This window comes from Dryobates pubescens, chromosome 2 (genome assembly GCF_014839835.1).
Source record: "Dryobates pubescens isolate bDryPub1 chromosome 2, bDryPub1.pri, whole genome shotgun sequence".
NCBI lineage: Eukaryota > Metazoa > Chordata > Aves > Piciformes > Picidae > Dryobates > Dryobates pubescens.
In genome coordinates this window covers 40,165,238-40,188,263 of record NC_071613.1, presented here as the reverse complement: position 1 = coordinate 40,188,263, position 23,026 = coordinate 40,165,238, and the positions used below count along the sequence as shown (strand labels likewise).

Genomic DNA, 23,026 nt, shown 5'->3' with positions numbered 1-23,026 from the left:
AATCCAGTTTCTCTCCCTTTAAAGTAAGTGTATGAAAAGTCAAGACCTAGCCAAAATGTGACTACTAGCATTGGTGCCTTGAAATGTGAGAAATTTAATTCCCTCCAGCCCATCGATCCCTCAAACAAGAGAGGCCCCAAGGGTTGCTCCAGCAAGCTGCAGTGTCCTGGGTCCAAGTGGGAGGGTATTGGTATAAAGCTGTACATGAACTTGGCCTTTATTCAGGAGCTATCGATGGCCACCACCTACTCAGTAGTTACGCCAAGTAGCAAGAAAAATAAACTGCATGTCAAGTAGGGGAAATAAAAGAAAAGAGGCTCTGTTTCCAATTGAGGATTTTGATTCGGAAACTCCAGGTTGGTAGCAATTCTGCCTGCCCTCTTTGGTACGCATTTGTGACTCCTCCTGAAGGCAGCATCAACATCCCTGTAACTGGGGGTGACATTTGGCTGTCACATCGAGCAGACTGCTTCCCAGCAGCTTTGAAATGTTTTCACTGGTGCACTGAGCAATTCAGGTCACACATCTACTTATCTTCATGGCGCTCCTTAAATGTCCCAAAGCTTAAACCCAGCTGTAAATGTCACCATGTTTAGTCACCAAGTTTATGGATTAGTTTTGGAATGACAACAGTAAGATTAAGTTCTGAAGAGTGTTTAAAAAGCAAACTCTTCATTGTAATGCTGCCATCAATTTTGCACATGGAAACAGCAACTGGAAGCACCCAAATCTCTTAAGTATGGGCAGCGCCTGATCACTTTTTACTAGTACCTGCTTTACTCAATTAGCAACAACTTACTGATGGATATATATGTATGTATAAGTAACAGTACTAACCCATGAAACATCACTTTTGGCTATTTGTGTATGAGGATAGAAAAGCTTTGGTAATTGTATGCGATTTTACACTGGAGGCTTGTCATTAACACAAGACAGCAAGTTACCAGCAAGAAGAAGTTATAGAGTGGTGGTGGTACTTTCGCTTTTCCAGAAACACCATAGGGACTTACATTCAAGCACACAAATGATGCCTTTCTATATGCATGACAAAGACTTTCAAGATTAAAAAAAGTAAGAAATTGCTTCTAAAGGTCTAAGATCTGACCAGTTTTCTCAAGTCTCTGAAGCTGCAGTTAGACATTGCTCTGTGTTGTGCAAAAGTAATGGCTTGCTGTACTGTGCTGTACCTACAGGTGCTACAAGGTTTTCAGTCAAGACAACAGCAGGATTAGGATTTTTACAAAAGACACAGGGAAGAATTTCATAAGCATGATGTCAGCTTCACTGAGAAATCTGCAGGTTTGCTTAGACACATCGTATTCCTGTGTACTAAAAGGAAACCACTTTTAACACAGTACTGTCTTTACAAAGGTACCATCTATAGTTTTGAGTCCATTAAGAACTCTGCGTGATATGTGCAATAAATCCAGAGTCTACTACTCAGAGCTAGGGAGCTAAATCTTGACTAATCCTATTTTTGCAAGTGCAGGAAAGTTCTTTCTCTAGTATGTACATCAGTGTACAAGCTCCAAAATGCAAATACTAAACGTGTATTAGCATAGGAAGCCCTCAGGAAGTGCTCTGAAACCACTTACTACAAACTCTCACTTTAAATATCTGCACTGATGATTTAAGTAGTTTACTTTTCATTGCATTTCGGTGAATTCTGGTTTGGGCACTGAAAAAAACCTAGACTTGAAGACTGCTTTGGTGACATGGAATTGTATGACCTATTTGAATACGGTGTTCACACATGAACAAAATTAAGGCATACAGATAAAAAGGCACTAGCTAAATAAAACCCAAAGAAACCTCAAACTTTTTGTTTTGTTATACTGAAAGGACCTGTTAAGATAGGAAACGAACTGAAAATCAAGTTAAAATTTTAAGACTACATTTAAGCTGTCAAGAAAAATCCATGTAGATTTAACTCTGCTCTTAAGTCCACATATTTTAAGTCCTTGCATGGACGTTTTTATCACCCAAATTAAAACCAAACAACTTGGCCCAGCATGACTGAAATTTCCAGTTGCAGTCGTAACCGGACTGTAAGTTACACCATAAAAAACACAGTGCAGAAGTAGCTTGACTTTTGTTAATGTGTGCAAACAAAGTAATAAAATTCATTAGCAGATAAGTAAGTCCTTTGAAAATATGCACACTCACTGTGAACCTCCATCCTTATTTTTTTTGAGAGCATAGCTTCATCGTGGCATTTACAGAAAGGCAAAACCACCCTGCGAGTGTTGTTTTCATTGGCATTTCCCAGTAATGGGATTTAACAGTTAAGAATAATCAATTCCAAAATGCTGGTATTTTTGTTAGAAGTTGTGAGCTCTGCAACCTCTTCCAGTGGAGTTTATTTCTAGCTCAAAACCATCTGATTTATTGTATGTCGTTTGAGTCAGTAGACAAAGTCTCCAAAGGGCGAAAAAAACCCAGCTCAAGCTTATTCTTGGTTAAATTAGTCACATTCTACTACAATCACTGGAACTGGCAAATGTCATCTTCACTGAAGAAAGACTTGTCTTTATATTGGCAGCTTTCTTGCAGAAATTAAAGAAAGAAGAATTTAAGGAAGGAAACTGAGGAGAATGCATTCTACAAATTCTTTTTTACTAGCTCAAAAAAACCCCCTTACCGTTGCCATGACTGAACACCATTCCTTAGAAAAGGCACAAAAGCAGCAAATTTGATCATTCAGTAAATAAATATCACAACAAGTAAGTGGTATTGCAGTATATGTGATCCAGCACTGTCCGACAAGAAGGACACATTGTAAGAAAACAAGGTGTGAAAATAGTTGAGCTTCAGAGTGCAGTTTCTTCTGAGAATTTTACAGATATTTAAATGTTATGAATGCTACAGATAAACCTGGTTGCATTTTCCCTTTAATGTCCTTTTTGGTAACATAAAATTTCCTTACCTCTTTAGAAATCATTGTCCACTACTGATTTTTATATACACTTTCACCTTGGTTTTGGTACCTTTCTTAATCTGTTTGAAGTCACTAAATTTAAATTATATGATCTTTAAATTACCTACATAAACTATTGGGCACTACATTAAACTTCCCATCCCTACTGTCACAATATTTTGCTTATAAAGCAAAGGTCCTTCACAGCAGAAGACATACCAATTTTTCTTAAAGATTGTTTTCATAGCTTTTATGTAATGATGGGGGGGGGGTGAGGGTGGAAATCAGTACAAGCTAACCTTCCTTTCAGCCTCCTAAAACTTTCCTTGGTCTGACTTGTTCTTCCCATGCTCATAAACCATTGCAGTTCTGTACCCTGACTGAGAAAGTTGTAAACAGGGCAAAATACATAAACCAAAGGAGCCACCACTCTCAAACTCAGGAGAGATGACCGCAAGAAAAACCCCAAACAATAAAATCACTTTTACCCCACTACAGGTGAAATAATTCCTATAGACCCATACTCCTGATTATACTCTGTTACATAATTTGGAAGTTAGCAGAATAAATTGAGAAACCTTGTAAGTGAACTACCATGGGAATGGGTGAGCTTACTGTTCTAGCTCTATGCACTTCAAAATTCTGACACTCTAAAGATGCAGAACAGGTAAGAGCCTTGTCACAATGGACAAGGTTCACAGTACCAGCCTGCTCTGCCTTTACAAAACAACAAGCAAGCAGTGAATCATCCCAAACAGTATATTATTATTATTATTAACAGTATATTATTATTAAACATTATTTCAGTTGTGCAGTCCAATAGTTCATTTCCAAATGCCCTTTTAAATGATTTATGTTGTGTTCTACAGAAATGTGAGAGTTTGACTTTTGTGTTAGGAAAAGTCAGTTATTCACTACACCTGATGAGTACCTGGACTTCTCAATTGAGCAGCAGTATTTCAGACTTTTACTTTTGTTCTTTTATTATACTCTTTCAGAAATGGGAAAAGCGATCAACATACATTTTGACACAGCTGGAAATCTGATCAACACCAGTCATCTGGATTATGAGGCTGGAGTAATCACACTCCTGTTATTTAACTGTTGGCTCTCTGTGCTTTTGGCCTATTCTTCATACAATCTTTTGTGCTCTGCCCCATTGTTCATGTGAATTCACCATTCGCTACCTTATTTAAAATATAAATGGAGTCTTATCTTTCTCAGTGATTTAATTCTGGTGTTAAAAGATGTTTATTTCAGGAACTTTCAACACATCCTAGATAACTGAGCTGTGTTACTAACCATTTTTTCAGTGCATAATGGGAAGAATTGTGTATTATTCAGGCACTTGATGTTGATATACATTCCATCCTAGCGCCTCTCGACAGCTTTGAAAACATTATTTCTTATAGCTCATTCTGAAGTAACTCACTTGTATACTGCAGAAGGGTTACACACTCTCCTTCCCCCCCCAGCCACTCATAGGACTGGAGAACTGACTCTCAACATCACTACTTTTTCGTATGTAAGATAACCGTCTCCCTCTAAGCCCATCAACAGAGGTTCTCTTTGGCAGATACAGCAGGAGGCAGTCTCGTAACTATTTACATCCAGCAGCTGACCCTTGTCTATCACGGAAACTTTGCCCTTGCAGTATAGGAGTTCCTAGGAGCCTGGGTCCATAGTCTGTTTACCTGTAACTGTCTTCCTATTAAGGTAATACAATAGCTCTACACCAAACCCTCTGATCAGAACATCAGTGTTGAGTTATTTTTTGTTCTTTTCTTTTGGTCACACAGAAGTACCAGTTAGACATACTGCTGTACAAAGAGTTCCAAGTTCTTCCCACTTCTTTATTAACCCTCAGAACTATGTGTTCCAGCTTAAACTGCAAAATCCAGAAACTCATTAAAATGCTGAAATAGGGTAAGAACTTAGAACTCTCTGCCACGAGTACCTACAACATAAAGAAGAATCACAGAGAAGTAACCTTCTTGTCCTTTAGCTGCACATCTAGTTTTCCCTGCACCCTGAGTCAGTCAGCGGTGTCAGAAAAAGTCACACAGTTCCTGACTGTCCAAACATTTGTCTTTCCCCCCCCCTTTAAATAAGGATCACATATGTACTAAAGTGCTTTATCTACACGAACCACATCAGTACATTATAGAAACAAAAAGTTCTAGTCCTGGTGGGAGTAGGGGACAGAAGATTCTTGTTTTAGATACAAAATTTAGATTGTTTACAGTCTAAGTGAAACAAAGATTCAAGAGACTATTCTCTCTCTTGTCTTTTTTCTCCTTTTTTTTTTTCTTTTGTAAAAAATAAAAATAAAAGTGCAGTCAAATAGAAAACAAATGCAGTAGATGCAAGCTGAGTTGAGGCAGGCTGTTAGTGATAGTGTGCAAATGTGTGTCTTAGCAGTTCATCTGCAAATGGTCGCAGCTTGGCCTCGATAAAAATCCTTTTCAAGAAATCCCGAGCATGGTCAGAGACATGAGGTGGTAGCTGGGGGTTGGTTGGCTGAGTGGCAATTTTAAAGATGGCAGCCATGGCTTCGAACTCTGCCCATGGGGGCTTCTCAGTGAGCATTTCTACCACTGTACAACCTACGCTCCTGAAACAGAGGCAGAAGTGAAACAGCAGGTTACAACACAGTCATGCCCTTCTAGAAAAACAAGAAATATCAAGAGAGTGACTAAAATACCATGAATAGTGTTCCCTGGACTCCACAGAGCAACTTCAGTGGAAAACAGGGGTTTTGAAAAGCCACATCGACAGCAATACACAGTTTCTGAAAGTTACAGAGATCACGACCTGCGTCTTCACTGGGCCAAAAGCTACTACCTCACTGAAGACATGATTAGATGTTTCTCTGGGCCATACCAACTACATTATGGCACAGCTGCTGTTCAGCACTCAGCAGGTTGATAGAGGCCAAGAGCACTGCAAAACCCTTGTAACCCTAGCTTCTCAGGAGCCTGCAAGATCTGAATGCACTTGAGAGCTTGCTTGCTGGCTAGGGCCTGACCGACATGTAAAGTAATGGGAATGCTTTGAGTGTGCTGCATATATATTGCTAGCTCATTAGAAAGGGGCAATGTCCAAACATGAGATGGCAGTTGAAAAGTTTAAACCCACACTTCAGTGGAGTCTTCCTCTTTTGATTAAGGATACTAAAAATATACTTAGATTGCAAAACAAGATTTTAAGATCCTAAACAATCTCTGTATACAAAACTAATGTTTAAAGGATTGAGAAAAGCAGAAGGGCATTCATTATGGCCAGAAAAAATCTTAGTTCCCTAAGTCCTGGAAGATCAGCCTTTTCCAATAAGAAGCACATTATAATGAAAAATAGATAGGCTGCAATAATTTCCCAATTTTCAAGAAGTTTTGTTTTTTCCAAGATTTTTGCCAAAAGTTTTACAGTGAGACAGAGGTACCTTTCTTTACACAATAAGGATTTACTGACTGATAAAAGTCAAATTTCAGTCTTTTTTTACTTTTAACCAGGATTTTCTCCATCAAAAACACGTATTAGCCTGGGTGCAAATACTTAAAAGCTGAACAAGTCAAGTGCCTGAAATCTATCAGGCTGTTCTGTTACTCAAGTATAGCAGCATAATTACTAAGTGATCTGAAGTAGCTTAAATTAATTTCCCTGACACTGAAAGTATTCCTGTAGTTGTATGTAATCTGGTTTCACTTTAAACACTGTATTACTACTACTGCATATCTGGGTAGCCTACCTGTGATTCTGTGTTCACAGAATCTGCAGTGCAAGGAGTCTAAATTGCTAAAAACTAGGCCGGAGGTATGTCAGACAATGTCATATTGCATTGTGTATCACTAAGACTCATTTTTAAAAGTACCTCTCCCTCTTAAATATTTAGTAACAACCTAAACCAAATGATTTTTGATGCCTCCCATTTAAATCTGGCTAATTCCTTCTTATTTGCTCATCTTTTAAAGGATCAGCATTTAATTTTCTGCCTTGTGTCAAAGGTAGTTAAGTGATAAAGTTCTGTTACAGGACAAGCAAGGCTCCAAAGTTTCACATGTTGCTTTCACTCAGCACCTCTCCAGGATTTACAAAGAGTCTGGAAACCCTAACTGCCTGTAAAGCTGGTTCACAGTACTCTTAGGATCCTCAAACTGATAGGCTGAAAAACTGCCAAATGAAAAATTCCCAAATTCAGTGTTAAACTCTCCAGCTATGACACTCAATGCTCACACATTCCACCTTCTGCTTAAACCTCAGAACAAATCACTCCCAGCTTTAGATAACAGACATCTACACTCTGTTGAAAGAGCCCCTTCTGACAGGAGACCTTTTAGCAGAGAAGATTTTTCAAACGTACCAGATGTCTGCTTTTCTGCCGTACCCTTCTCCACTAATAACTTCTGGACTCATCCAGTATGGAGTTCCTGTGACAGACTTCATTCCCGTACCAGAGAGACAGATAGTCTGCAGTCGTTTGCTGGCACCAAAGTCGCCAAGCTTCACATTGCCTGCTGAGTCTCGCAGAATATTTGCTCCTGGAAGGGAGGGAACGTGGTGTTATATTCATGAAAACAAAGTCAGATCAGCCTAGTATTTCAAGCCAAAGAATTTACTTTCTCTGCTCATTACTATTATTCTATCCAAGGTCTAGAAAATAATGAACTATAGACATTGGTTTGCATCCTAGACCTTTTCTGGGAAGTGCCAGTCACTTTGTAAAGCCTTCCTGATGAAATCAGGAGTGTGCCATACAAAAAAAAAAAACAGGAAAGAAGTTTCCACATAACTGAAAATGTCTTCATACTATATTAAAGTAAAATCTCACACTGTGTAAGTGATTTGAACAAATCCATTGTCTGCTTAGCCACGTAGAAATTGACTGTGATACCTCATCTTTTTCTGGAACAAAGCACTATTGATACAACACAAAAGAGAAATGGTGAAACTTTTAGGGAGTACAACAGCATTGTATTTAGCACACCTATTTTTCACATCACCATCTTCCTACATATTCATAACTTGCCTGTGCAGCACTTGCAAGGCACCTGTATCTATCTCCAAAAATAAATGTGTCTGTTTCCTCAGGTTTCCTAGTGGTAAACTAGAGAGGAAGTTTGAGTCATTTGATCAGGCAAAGTCACCTCAGTTCTTGTACCAGTGAAGTGCTGGTTAATTTCTATCTAACTGATGAAATAAACTCTGAAAAAAATTATACTGAGTCATGATACTTTCATTTGCAAACTCTATTTGCAATGACAGCCTCCTTTGGTATAGTCAGAACTACTAATACAAAAATCAGATTTTTTTTAAATACCTTTTTTTTTTTTTGCAGACCAAGACTACAGAAACATTGTCAACATTTACTGGAATACCACAAAGGTGTTTATTTTTGTCCCCTCAGCAGCGACAAGAACAAATGATGAAATGCAATCTCATTAATTTTAAGTCAAGCATTTGTCATTTCACTTAATTACACATCAATGTTTGACACAAGACTGGGAAAGAATCTGTAGTACAGAGCACTGAATTGTGCACAGAACTATCACTACCTTTAATATCTCGATGGACAATCATATTACTGTGCAAGTAGTGAACGCCTTCCAAAATCTGCCGCGTGTATTTACGGGTCACGTTCTCTGTGAGTGCTCCATATGATTTCAGTTGGTCTTTGATGGAACCCTGTGGCAAACAAGACATAGAAAATACTGTAACAGTTCTAGAATCCCAAGTGGGCTATTACTGCTGTTGAACTTCAGTGAGATTTATGCCTGAGATATTTAAAGTTGCAATGTTTTTCTAGGTCAACTTAAAAACATAGATACAGTTTTACCTCCACTGGAAAAATTCGATAGAAAAGAGGGGCTACACGGAAATGTTAAGCTCTTAACTTCAAAAATGTCATGCACCTGAATAGGTCCAGTGTGATGTACAAAAAAAACCCCCAAAACAAACAAACAATACCAAAAAAAGACAGCAGTACTTTTCCTGAAACATCACTCCAGCTTTTTCGATAGTTCAATGGTGATGCTGAAGCTAGACAAAACAGATGCTTTTTAACCTGGTTAGTTTGTACTCAGATAAAAATAAAGAGTTGTCAAGAAAAAACATCACATGTTGGAAGGTGCTTTATGTAAAAAATAAGAGGTAAGCATGTCTTGGCTCAAATATTGAATCAAATATTAATGAGTTTGTAACTATTTTTGTAGAACTTCTCTTTGTCACACATTTACAAAATGCCTCTGTGACACTGTCCTCCAAACACCATAAAAATTCCAACAGCTCTCCAAAACAAAGCCCAGAACTCACCTAAAAACCACCCAAAACAACCATAGAATATATAGAATAAACCAGGTTGGAAGAGACCTTCAAGATCATCGCGTCCAACCCATCAACCAATCCAACACCACCCAAACAACTAACCCATGGCACCAAGCACCCCATCAAGTCTTCTCCTGAAAACCTCCAGTGATGGCGACTCCACCACCTCCCCAGGCAGCCCATTCCAATGGGCAATCACTCTTTCTGTATAGAACTTTTTCCTAACATCTAGCCCGAACCTCCCCTGGCGCAGCCTGAGACTGTGTCCTCTTGTCCTGGTACTGGCCGCCTGGGAGAAGAGACCAACATCCGTCTGTCTACAACCTCCCTTCAGGTAGTTGTAGAGAGTAATAAGGTCACCCCTGAGTCTCCTCTTCTCCAGGCTAAGCAACCCCAGCTCCCTCAGCCTCTCCTCGTAGGGCTTATGTTCCAAACCCCTCACCAACTTTGTTGCTCTTCTCTGGACTCGTTCCAGCAAGTCAACATCCTTCCTAAACTGAGGGGCCCAGAACTGGACACAGTACTCGAGGTGCGGCCTAACCAGTGCAGTGTACAGGGGCAGAATGACCTCCCTGCTCCTGCTGGCCACACTGTTCCTGATGCAGGCCAGGATGCCATTGGCCCTCTTAGCTGCCTGGGCACACTGCAGGCTCATGTTCAGTCTCATGTTCAGAACCAGAACCAACCAACCAAAGAAAACCTCACCAAGAACCAACCATCACCAGCACTCTTCTTCTGTGGGATCTCACAGTAAAGTAAAACACTGTAACTATTCAGGAATGTACAACCCATGGTTTTGTATGAGCACATTTTATGTAGCTCTGCTCACCCCACTTGGTGAGAAAATGAACAACTACTCCTTTCTGACCTGAATGAAGTTCACCATGTACTCAAGTACCATACAAAACAAAATAAGCACCAAGATTTTCTGTACATGCTTATTTCCACAGGCATCTTAGCTACATTTAACGCAACTTCACGCAACAGCTCAAGCTGATGCATGGCAAAAAAGAGATATTAAAATTCAAGAGTTTGCTAATGAAAATGCTGCCTTTCCAAAGACATTGCCAGGCACTTCTTGTGCCAACATCAAACACAAAGACCTCTTGTACAAACCACTGCATTTCTGGAAAGTCCAATAAGCAATGGAGAAGGCAGGCTGCTGTAAGCACTTGTCACTAGCCATCTTTGGCTGCTGTTCCTAACTTGGGCATTTTTAAAACATCTGTGTGCATTTCTGTAAAACCTGTCTGCTTGGGTGCTTATCGTATCATGTAGAAATGATGGTTGAAGTGGACTGGCCCTCTTGCTTACCCCAGGCATATATTCCATGAATATAGAGAGTGTTCTTTCTGGTGGGTCTCTCAAGAAGCCGTAATACTGAACAATTCTTTCATGCAGCAGATTTTTCAGCAGCTGAATCTCACATTCAAGTGCATTTACTTCCTAAAAGGAAATCAGACAGGATTTACCATGCTTGATGTAGTAATAATGTTTTGGATTTTCTTTCTTAAAGTGGGACAGTATGCATATATTGAGGGTTATGCAAACTATCTAACACAAAATATCTTCTGTAGCTTATGTAAAGTTTATACATTTTATAACAAGCAAATATCAACATTGGATGGAGAGGAGTAAAACTCCTACAGCTCTTCTGTAAGATGACTTGGGGATGATTTTGCTGCTATTTCATTTCTTCTCTTATTTTGAAGTTGAGGTTTTTTTCAGAGCACAGCAGGTATCAGCATGTGTATGAAGTCTGTGGTTATTACGCAACATGTCACAACCCTCCAACTGAGTTTAAAAAAAAATAATTAAAACAAATCTTTAAATCTTTGTAGTGGAATAATTATCATTATTTGTTAACTTTTCCAGTATGGCAGACTATACTTGGTGGGGGGAGGAAGCTTCCAAGGACTTGATATTGTAATAATAAAAGTCAACAAATGAAAACATGAACACATGCTGTGCTTTCACTAGAGCTTTCTGGAATACTGAAAATGTTGCAAACAGGAAATTTTGTAAAGACTGTACAGCAAGATGCTGGAAAATGACTACATCACAAATTAAACTTAACTGGCTTTCAAATGTCCCCTAGAAGTCATTCATTAAAACTTGCTTTTTATCCATTACAGACTATTAACGATATCCCTCATACTTTCAAGGCTAGAAGTAAAATAGACCTTTTTGAGACTGAGATGCACACATGACAAAATACTATGGCAAGTGAGATCACAAAACTGTTGCTACAGAAGAGATTAGGGTATTTTATATTTAACACTTCCAAAGCATAATCAGTTTTCTGTTACATTTTAGAGAAGTAGCAAGAACAACTACAGTAGAAATCTACAGCACAAGTGATTCTTGGCTTTTTTCCTTGATGCTACGTTACTAGTAGCAGCAACTGTTACTGTTAGCCATTCCATTCTCCAATCCTGCTTACACTCATTGTTTCCCTGGCCTTGCTCCCCACAGTGCAGAACGCAGTCCTAATGCAGGAAAAGTAATAATCCTTTCTCCATCAAGTATGGTTTGGGAACCAAGAAATAGAGTATTGGTGCTACTTTAAAATAGTTTCTCTCCTCTAGTGTCCAGCAGTATAGACAGACAAGTTCAATTTTAGGGAGAATAAACTGGCAACGAAACCTTTGTGTTTGAAAGGGAAACACAGCAAATGACAGTATTCGAGCCTGATGCCCAAGCTTTACAAAAAACCTCAAACCTAAAAAATCCTATCCCACAAAGATAGATTTAAATAAATAAATAAATAAATCTCAAACTGACTTCGTAGCCAAAGAAATTATCCTCAAGAATTTATCATCAGGAACACTTAAACTAGTACCAATTTTTCTGTTCGTAAATGGAGCTTGTTCTAATCCTTTAAGTATAAATAATTATCTGTTTCAGAGCACACTTCTTAGTGAATTGTTTAATTTTAGCTACTGAGATTGCAAATTGAATTATGTATTGTTCACTGCATAAGGACATGTCTGAAAATTAAAAAATGGGATGTAACATTAAAATCAGGTAACCAAACAAATTCTCTGAGGTACTAAGAAAACAGGAGTCCTAACAAGGACAAGAAAACATCATCCTGTTCAAGGAAAAGAGTTATCAGTCTAGTCTGGAATAGAGTTTGTAAAGGGTTTTGATTTAAGTGCTATGTCTTTGGTACCACTTACCTTGCTGGTTTCTGGACTATCAGGATCAAACTGAACTTGTTTAACAGCCAGTTCTCTTCCAGTATCAGCATCATAACACAGATATACTCTGCCGAATGCACCTTGACCCAGCAGTTTACCAAGTCTCCAGTTAGTTGGAGCTCGTGGTGCTGAAAATATAAGTATGTTTTGGTTTTCAAATGAGCTTGTTATTCAGCTGATCGAGAAAAACTGGAATACACAGAAAATAAATTTTTTAAAAGACTACATTTTTCAGCAACAGAGACTGTGTCCTAAGCCTCCCCATGTAAGTTACACAGATCAACACAATTTCCTGTAAGATGGAAAACAGGAGCTACTTATTCACTGAATTTAAGGTAGGGATAGACATACTTAACTAGCAACAGCTAATCTGAAAAATAGAAAGAGCATGTTAAGCAAACTTAACAACATTTTTTTAACACATTGAGGCATGACTGAAATGTTACCAGCTACCGAGGTCATGACAAAATGTATTTGCTCCTGAAATGTCACTGCAGATATAAACCAGGACCGCTAGACATCTACAACTTAGCAGAAAACCTGATCACCATCTGCGAAACTAAACAGTAACTGCAACTCACAGAACCCTTCTTGGGTACTCAAGAGTCTAACAGATCTTTGAAAATATTTTGATAGTGTTTTGTTATCACAAATTCCATGTGAAAATCTACATGAAGGTTGGCACAGGAAGCAATGAAACAAAATGATGAGCATACACTCTTGACTTTCTCCTGTCAGAGAGATAAAAATGTATTTTTCGATCACACATATTTTGATGGCACAGCTCTGACACAGTATACTTGAAACACAAGAGTTTTACAGTGGAGTTCACAAAATGCCTCAACTTACAGCGACTGGGTGGGCTAATGTCCATAACTGACAAGGTAGGATTGTCTATGTCACTTCCCCTTCTCCTCATTCTGTTATCTTCATATTCTGGTGTAAAGATGCTGCTTCCGCTACTGGTGCTCAGTGAGTGATCAGTGGGACTGAAACTAACTGGAGATCGGAAGCTGTTCCCCTGAGTCCTTCTGGCTCTTGGAAAAGTTTTACGACCTTCAATGATATACAAAGAATTCTGTTACACTACAAAAAAAATACTGCTATCCACTGTGTCTATGCAAATATTGTACGAATTCCACATGATGCACTTCAAATCTTCCACAGTGTATGATACAATGTTGTGATCATTAAATTTACTGGCTTACCTTTCCACCTAGAGGAAAACAAGCATTAAATTGCAGATGTATGTAAGGATTAGGCTGAATCAAACACTGGTTTACATTTAATGGGATCAAATTCTGGGACCTTTCTGAAATGTTATCAAAGAGCTCCAGAAATCTGGAGGGCTGTGAGAAGAGAAAGGTTAAGTGCCCTGTTTCTACTTTTATTGTGCTATTAAGACATAAATACCAAATTCCTGATAAATAAGAGAGTGATATAAATATGTTTACATTTCAGTGGTGCCCATGCTGGCATTGTCACCCTGTACGCTAGTAAGGCCTGAACGCAGAGAAAGACTTAAACATGGAGCCAACAGCAAGAGCACAAGCCATATTTGAAAAAGTAAAACAATAATCAAAAAGCAATGCACAATTCAGAGATGGCTACAGCATTAGAATAAGGAAAAAGGCATTGTTCTTCAAAAGGTTAATTACAATCAGATGACTATCACAATTTATGTTAATATATTTAGATTATATGAACATTTTTATGTCAGCAATGCTTGATGAAGTTTCATCCTGTAGAACTCATAGAAAAAAAGCTGCAGGAGTCTGACTCATTAGGTGTTAAAATGGAGGAGTTCCCAGGGAACTGAAGAAGATAGAAAATTTGATTTGAAAATGTAGACTCATATTTATATACTAGCCTGGCCAATTTGAATCCTCTGACAGACATGCAAACAAATTATTAAACAGTTTTATAAAGCACTGAGAAGGTAAGGTTGTGAAAAACCAGGCATAACTGGTTTGTTACATGTAGCTAATCCAATTTCCCTATTTTATCAGGAAACTCTCATAAGCTAACTAGTGCTATGTAGAGTATGCCCTAGACAGCTTCTGAGCAGTTATCTGTGATTTCCCAAAGGGGAGGATAATTGGACACCCACAGCAGTTTACCTTCAGTCCACTTCCATATGCTATATTATCTGACAATGTATGTATGATGGAACACAACACACCAAAACACTGCAGATGACATCAAGTTAAGTGTGGGTGGAAATTCATTTAAAGATAAAAATCAAAGTTCACAACGGTATTAGTAAACTGGAGATGATTCAGAGATGAAATTCAGTAAGAAAGTACAGCATACACAAAGAGAAATCAAATGCATAAACCACTAAGTGTAAAGTAATTGGCTGGCTAAAAGTCATGCAGAAAAGGATGTAGGAATTGTAACAGAGGACAGACTGAACAGCAGTCAATATGGTGACTATGAATAAAAAGTCTCAAGTGTCATTGTGGAAGGTATCAACATGTTATGTGTGGAGTTATGCTTATGTTACAAAGTGGCCATGATTGAGTTGAGGTTGGGGAAGAGACCAGAAGTGGGGGAGAGGGAAGAGAGGGAAGAGAAGAAAGGAAAGAAAAGAAGCAGCCTTTAAAAAATGTCTGAAGTGGGCTTAAAACTTGAAAGAAGAAAACTAAGGAGAGAAAATAGATGTGCATGTGATGTTACACATGAGCAGGGACTGATTTTTTCACTTCTTAACTAGCACTTGACATGCTCATGACAAGCAATCCCTCAGCTTCTCCTCTTCCCTCCCTTTGGAAATCTAGCATGTTAAATTTACATCAGTTTCAGTACTGTCCAAATCAGCTCTACAACCACATCAGTAGGTGCTGTCTTGCATTCCAACAAGTGATTTGACCTACTAATTATTAGTTCTCAGTTTAAATCACCACTCTTCAGTTTTATTAACTCTTAATCTGAGAAACTGCTAATAGGAACTCCACTGTATTTGGTGGGGTTTTTTTAAAGTAAAACAAGAAATGAAACTAACTGACATACCTACTTTGGATAAGAAAAGGTCAAAAGCTTTTACTGGCTCACTTGTGCATGGTCAAAGATAGAGAACATTTTTGGAGCTGTGCATATGAGTCATGATTCTACAATCCGTAACTTTACCAGAGGTAAAACACCTTGCAGCTTTATCATGCATCAGAAGTTCAGCAAGTCAGTTTAGGGAAAGAAGTTAAGCTTTCAATTTCTTCAATATTTTAATTCATAAAGATTTTACACTCTAAATTTTCTTCTTTGCTTTTTAAGAAAAAAAACCAAAAAAAACCAGCAGTAGACTGAAGCAGAACTCTGGCAACACTCACACTTACCATCATTGTAGTCTTGTTGATGATATGAAATATGGTATCTTCGGGGATACGTGCCCCCCTTTCCAAATTTCTCAAATATTGGGATGTCATACTCTACTAGAAAATAAAAACATACCTTTCAGAACTTAAAATGTGACAAAGTATACTAAATCAATTAGTTTGGTATTACAAATAAACAAGGGGGAACATATCAGAGGATATGCTTCAAGCTGAAGCATCAGAACAAAAAAAGATTCAAACAAAAGCTACAAATATAACAAATCTCAAGAACTAAAAGGACATTTAGCCAAACATTTCAAAGGATCACAAATTTAATAGCTGAAGTGGTTTGCAACCTCTTAGAATAGAACAGAATAAACCGGGTTGGAAGAGACCTCCAAGATCATCACGTCCAACCTATCATCCAACACCACCTAATCAACTAAACCATGGCACCAAGCACCCCATCAAGTCTCCTCCCTAAAACACCTCCAGTGATGGCGACTCCACCACCTCCCTGGGCAGCCCATTCCAATGGGCAATCACTCTCTCTATGAATAATTTCTTCCTAACATCCACTCTAAACCTCCCCTGGCACAGCTTGAGACTCTGTCCTCTTGTTCTGGTGGCGGGTGCCTGGGAGAAGAGACCAGCCCCTGCCTGTCTACAACCTCCCTTCAGGTAGTTGTAGAGGGCAATAAGGTCTCCCCTGAGCCTCCTCTTCTCCAGGCTAAGCAACACCAGCTCCCTTAGCCTCTCCTCACAGGGCTGTGCTCCAAACCCCTCCCCAGCTTTGTTGCCCTTCTCTGGGCACGTTCCAGCAAGTCAACATCTTTCCTAAACTGAGGGGCCCAGAACTGGACACAGGACTCAAGGTGTGGTCTAACCAGTGCTGTGTACAAGGGGAGAATGGCCTCCCTGCTCCTGCTGGCCACACTACTCCTGACACAGGCCAGGATGCCATTGACTAGTACCCCCAGGTCCCTCTCTGCCTGGCTGCTCTCCAGCTACTCTGACCCCAGCCTGTAGCACTGCATGGGGTTACTGTGGCCAATGTGCAGAACCTGGCACTTAGACGTGTTAAATCTCATGCCATTGGATTCTGCCCATCTGTCCAGCCTGTCGAGGTCCCTCTTGCTTAAAAGAATGTCAGAGGACTGCAGCATGTCTAATTACTCCAGGTTTAGACATAGATTCTAGAACAAAATTGGCAGAAGATACTACAAAGAATAAAATTTGAAGTGGCATAAACATACAAAATTGATGAATTACCAAACCAGACTCAATAGGTCCTCTTTTAAAAATTATTGAAGGGGAAAAGTATTCACAAGATAAAGGGAAAAGTCCCCTCATGCTTTAATAATTAGTTAGAAGACAGGTATATAAGATGAGAGTCAATGGTCAACAGTTCCACAAGAATCTGGGCTACAAGTCATGAAGTTTAACTATGCATGAATTCCCTGGATAGAACAATGAACCGTGAGATGACGAAATCATTTTGAGAAATAAAGCCAAGAGAAGAATCACAGAAAGCCTTTAAGAGTCTACATGACTGGATATTAAAATGGCAGATGAAATTCAATGTAGACTAATGTAAAGATTTGTTATAAGAATGTTCCAATAAGGCAGCAGTTGAACTCTCTGTATTGGCAATGAAGCAAATGAAATGGGATAAATCATTAAGGCATACTGAACAAGGTTGTGGTCTAGTCCATTTGAAATCATTCAGTAAAGCTGATCACCTCTGTACTTCTAAATTTTTCTGAAGACACAGTATTACTTGTCCATAAGGAATGTAGGCCTCTACAGACTAGAAAAGCAACAGCTCAAAGGGAGTATATAATAGACCAAAATTCACCAACCACCCCAGGATCATTGGAAACTGATTATTGTTAGATGGAAAAATTCTATAGGGAGGTATGTCCATGAGAGACACTTCAAAGCACTTACAAAGTTACTCCTTGTACTTTGTATCCTGAACCATGTATGGCTTGGATTCAAGCCACAGTATCATATGAAAACAACATTAGTGGTGATGATTAATTCACAGGCACAGCACACAGCTCTCCTTCATCCTTTCTCTGTGTAGTGCTTTGAGTTACGGAAGCCGTAAGAATTTTAAAGTGATCCTCATTTCACAGAAGACAAATTGAAGTCTCAATTTTTTAGCTTTGATTTTGGATGAGAGAATTTCATTCACAGTAGCTCATATGGTGCTATGTTTTGGATTTGTGGCCGAAACAGCATTGTAGTCATGAGGCGTTGGGTGACAGGTTGGACTTGATGATCTTTGAGGTCTCTTCCAACCTTATTGATTCTATGATAATACAGAGATGCTGAACTTCATTTACACACAATTCAGACTTTTTTTTGTTTCTCACACCGCTCCACCACCAGTAGGCCAGGTGCACAAGAAGCTGGGAAGGGGGACAGCTGACTAAAGGAATATCCCGTAATCATATGAGGTGCTCAGCAGTAAAAGCTGGGAGAAAGAAGAAGGAAGAGAGAACTTTCAGAGTTATGGTGTTTGTCTTCACAGGTAGCTGTTAGGCATGAAGTTCTGCTTTCCTGGAGATGGCTAAATATCTGCCTGCTGATGGGAAGTAGTGAATTAACATTTTACTTTGCTCACATGTGCAGCTTTTGCTTTACTTAGTAAAATATTTTTATCTCAACTCACGAGTTTTCTCACTTTTATCCTACTGTAGGCAGCGGGGAGCAAGAAGTTGTGTGGGGCTTAGCTACCAACTGAGGTCAAATTTACCAAGGTTATGTGCCAAATTAGAGATGGGTATTAAGTCTGATTTAACAAACATTGTGTGCACCTACTCACTGCATCATTTGTTTTTTCCAGAGAAGCAGGTGAATTATACCACACTCACAGTGGTGTTGCAATAATCTAGAAGAAACCATTTGGAAGATCTGTTCCACTGTATCTTTTACCATGCGCATTTGGATTGGATTTTGTTGCTTTGCCTTCTCCTACCATATGAAGCTTGTTAATACAATACTTATCAATGTGAGCATCCCTTCCAAGCCCTATTATTTGCCAGAAGAAGTGTTCTGGAAAACTAGTATGTCCAGTGATTTTGCATACCTGAGAACTCCTGATGATTATCTGGATAGCTCTGTGCTCTCGGCATCCGAGACTTTGGATAGTTGTCTCTGAAAGTGTAAAAATGCATAGCTTCTAAAAACTGTTAATCTAGTACTTAAACACTTTATCTTACTGTCTCAAAATCGTTTATGACTGATGAGAAGTTATTGTTGTACAAGTTGCTGCGCCAGTTTACAATTGTGGAACCCAATTTTGAAAATCAAATCTAATAGGCATCAATAACATTTCAAGATCAGTAACAACAGAAAAGCTTGCTTATTGAGTTTAATGTAGTAGGAAAGCAACAGACTCTGTTAATGAGCAATGATATTAGTAAAAACATGAATTATGACAAGTAAAGCCACAAAGGAGCACTGTTATGTCTAACACCTTTATGGCTAAACACAAAGATTTACAGACTGGCAAAATCTCTTATGCAGCCTACAAAACCTCTGGAGGAAGTTTTAACCAAAGAAATGTAGAACCTTTTAACGTCTCAAAACAATTCCTCTTCTCTCCATGAAAGTGACAGGATTAAGAGTGTAATTTTATTGAGTTACAGAATGATGAAGAATTTTTTGGTTCTTACATGATCACATTGTTTCTTACCTACAGTTGGTATGTAATTCCCAGCCACCAAAAGGCATGGATGGGATTGCCAGTCAGAGCAACCGATTACAGTATATTTCCATAAACATACCAAAACAATGTCCTCCTTTTTCTGGTAAGAATTTCTCTAATGGGTAACAGAAGCTAAATGGAGACACAAAACCTACATCTTTGTAGGAAACATTTGAATGGGGAAAAAAAAAAAAAAAAAGAAAGGAAAACAAACTAAGTAGAAGTGATAAACAAAATAAATAATAAACAACCAAAAGAAGTTTCGAAGAAGAAACATCAGTCACTCACCCCTACCCCAGAAAAACCTAAAACTCTGGCAATTTAGGAGAAATTTTATCCTACAAAGCTATGTTAAACAGTTATAAAAATAAAAAAACTTATCACACTCCAACCACAAAATAGTTTTCATGTCTATAGTTTTATTGCTTGTGAAATGGAGATTCATTATTTAATTAATTTTGTTGTTGCTGTTGTTAGATCAAGCATATTTGTGTACTCAAATCACACATGTAATGTACTGGTACTATGAAATACTATCACTCTGATTAATTGCCACAGGCAACAGTTACCAACTTTTTACCTTTCTACTAATTAATAAAATTAGCAGTATTATTTGTGTAGCAGCTCCAAATATATGATCAACCTGTCTGCATAATGTAAGACACAAGGTTATTTGCCTGACCAACTATAAGCCAAACAGGAGTATGTTCTGTTTGGCTTACCTGGTGGCTGAGGAACTGCGGACAGTGACCCTCTCAACGTACATGTATCTCCTAACAGTTCTCCAGACTCCCCAGTGTACACACTGCCCCTTGCTACCTGACAGCTTTAAACAAAGGAAAATAAATTGAAAATCTGAAACAAGAACAAGGAGAGAGGAGCACAAGTAACTGCAAAGAAAAGAAGGGGATTGTCTGTTGGAGCCTTTACTCTCCGTCCTGAATTAGGTACCCACTACCTTGGAAAAGGGAAGCTTACTTCACATAGCAGTACCTAAGAAATAAATTTGATGAGCCAGCTCACTGCCAGGGAATATACTTCACTGGGAAAATTTAGTAAAACATTTCAGTACAATATTGTAAGACCTGAAGTCTAAATTTTTGGTTAAAAAAAAAAAAAGAAGCTACTTCTATTTCCCATGCATTACTAAGCAATCAACTTTCAACAAGCTCTCATAAGTGTTCTGTAGCTTACAGAGGAATTTCTGGAAGAAGTTCAGCAATAGCTGTTGCTGAAGAGTTAATATATGTTACAACTGATACATTATGCAATTTAATTATGACAAATAATGAATTTCAGTAATTTTTACCCATCTAAAGGGCTGTCAAGTGAGGGACAGCTTCCCGAGCCAGAGTTTTCAGGACTGCTCAATGACAATGGATCCAGCATCTAAGAAATAACAGAGAAAGACCAACAAGTTCAAATTTGTGCTTTAAACAAAAATAAAGTTTCTGCTGTGAAACACCTCATAAAAAGAAACCCAAACCAACCAAACCAAAAATCCCAACCAAACCAACCCAACCAAAAACCAACATAAAATACCCCAAAAGAAACCAGAACTACTAATTACTACAGAAAGGTTAGCTACCATAGTTGAACCTGCATTGCATTCTGCAATCATGAAAGGATTCCATCATTTCTCTCACATCTAACTAGAATATAGTTATTTAATCCTCTGTCATGCTTTGTACATAAGCTGTACTGCCACATTCTTCCTGTACAAGGCATTGTCTCTTACTACTATAGCAGTATCTGCATGAAAGTAGCTTAACAAAATAACATAAGTAAGGCTTCTAAAGGATGGGGGAAAAAATAAAATTAGAAGAACCCAAAAAGTGGGTTTTGGGGGAAAAAAAACCCTGTATCTCAGATATGACACAGGTTGTGATGTATACAATTTATACAGTCTCTGCAGTGGCTTAAGTTAGGCCAACTAGCCATCACAGAAAACAGCTGAAATCAAATACTGTAAAAACCTTTAAAGCATTTATCTCTACTTAGGAGTCCAAGGGAATGATGTAGATTTTTAAACAGAAGAGAAAACTGAAGGAGAAAACGGGAGAATGCTTAACCCTAACGACTCTCCCTTTCCCCCCAAACAATTATTCTGTTGCAAATAAAACAAACTTTAGTATTTCATAATCTGTTAGGATTTTTTTCCCTTTTCTCTAAAATAGTTCTAAGTACCTAGTAATCAGTGCTCATGAGCTGTATGAAATATGCCATGTATCATTCAGAAGAGGTCATAAACCTGACTCTCTTGGTCAGACCTATCATACAATGAAACCAAACCACCAAACCTTTCACTGTTTCTCCAATTCTAATCCAGAGTTAAAATACTCAGAGATTGGTATCAAGAGCCCTCTCTTTATCACCAGGTATTTAGATTGGCTGACACTCGTTTTGTTACTCTTGAAGTCCTAGGTTTTATGACAGGCAAACATCATTCTCTTCTCTATTGCAGTAAAGCAGTCTAAAATGTTTTGCAGATTTCTTTTTCAGCCATGGAACAGAAATTTTGAACTATTTACTGTCACAATTTTACCAGCCTGCCTCTGAAAAACAGGGCAGAAAGCTCATCTGTTGTTTTAAAAAGAGCTCCTTCCTAAAATAAGGTTTGTCATTTGTTACATAACATCTGTTATTTTATATGAGTTGAACATCAGTCTTTTGATAGAAGTTACATAGTTACCCCTACAATTTTTATGGTCTGTGATACATCTTAAAAGGTCCTGGGGATATGTTTTGCTGAGCATCAATCAAGGTCTTATTAATAAGTGTCCAGAAAGAGGAGCCCATAAAGTCAGACACTTTATGAACTCTCTATTGGGGAGAACAACATTTACCACAGGAACAGCAATTACATTCCTTTTTTCATGATAAAAAGTGGGTTCTGAAAGGGAAAACAGCCCACCTGCCTTATCTCTATTACTGATCTCCTTATCTCTATTACTGATCTCCTTATCTCTATTACTGACTGCAGTATGGCCCAGCTGGCAGACAACAGCTACTTCTATTCAACCCATCATCTCTTCTGTAGAGGTGTGAGGTCTGCCATCAAGAGTATGAATAGCTCTGCTCAGGCAGATCAACAGGAGGGCAGAGAAAGCACCCTCAAGTTCCCTTCTTGTCATTGTGGGGTAGGCTGTGATGGATGTAGGCCAAGGTGATAAGGCAACTTAGGGGAAGGGAGACAGAGGTTGTGAGTCCCCAGTCTGGCCCTTGAGGCTCTTTAGCCTAGCTTCCTCCCAACCTAGCTTCCTATGAAACAGACAGATAACACAGCATGACAGGTTACACATTTCTAACCTACTCTAGAGTGAAATGGCATCCTAAGCCTCTGAAATCATCTGACTGATCAGTCAGTGACCAAAAATGACATCACCTAGGCTGAAAGGCTCTGACCACGTAGTTATGATAATGAATAGCACCCCAGTCAGGAAATTAAGAGATTCAGTTCCTAGTTCAGTCATTAAAATTGTGCAATAAATTGCACAATCTCCTTGTCTCATTTTTATTCTGTCATCTGTCTCTCATTTAGTCAGCTCATAAAATC

General features: G+C 38.6%; 1 protein-coding gene across 4 annotated transcripts in view; it reads right to left on the bottom strand.

The window, feature by feature from the left end:
* Window positions 1-3,183: 3,183 nt before the first annotated feature.
* The window catches only part of MAP3K2 (mitogen-activated protein kinase kinase kinase 2), a 50,749-nt gene continuing 30,906 nt past the window's right edge, over window positions 3,184-23,026 (bottom strand). For 3 of the 4 annotated variants that reach the window (XM_054175850.1, XM_054175856.1, XM_054175870.1), the window contains 9 exons: window positions 20,780-20,859; window positions 18,850-18,917; window positions 15,774-15,869; window positions 13,291-13,497; window positions 12,421-12,569; window positions 10,553-10,684; window positions 8,470-8,599; window positions 7,278-7,455; window positions 3,184-5,531 (listed from right to left, as the gene is read on the bottom strand). In XM_054175850.1, the coding sequence (XP_054031825.1) occupies window positions 5,306-5,531; window positions 7,278-7,455; window positions 8,470-8,599; window positions 10,553-10,684; window positions 12,421-12,569; window positions 13,291-13,497; window positions 15,774-15,869; window positions 18,850-18,917; window positions 20,780-20,859 (1,266 nt within the window). In that variant the 3' untranslated portion in view covers window positions 3,184-5,305. The remainder of the gene's footprint in view (window positions 5,532-7,277; window positions 7,456-8,469; window positions 8,600-10,552; window positions 10,685-12,420; window positions 12,570-13,290; window positions 13,498-15,773; window positions 15,870-18,849; window positions 18,918-20,779; window positions 20,860-23,026) is intronic. The other variant, XM_054175864.1, reaches the window with a different exon arrangement.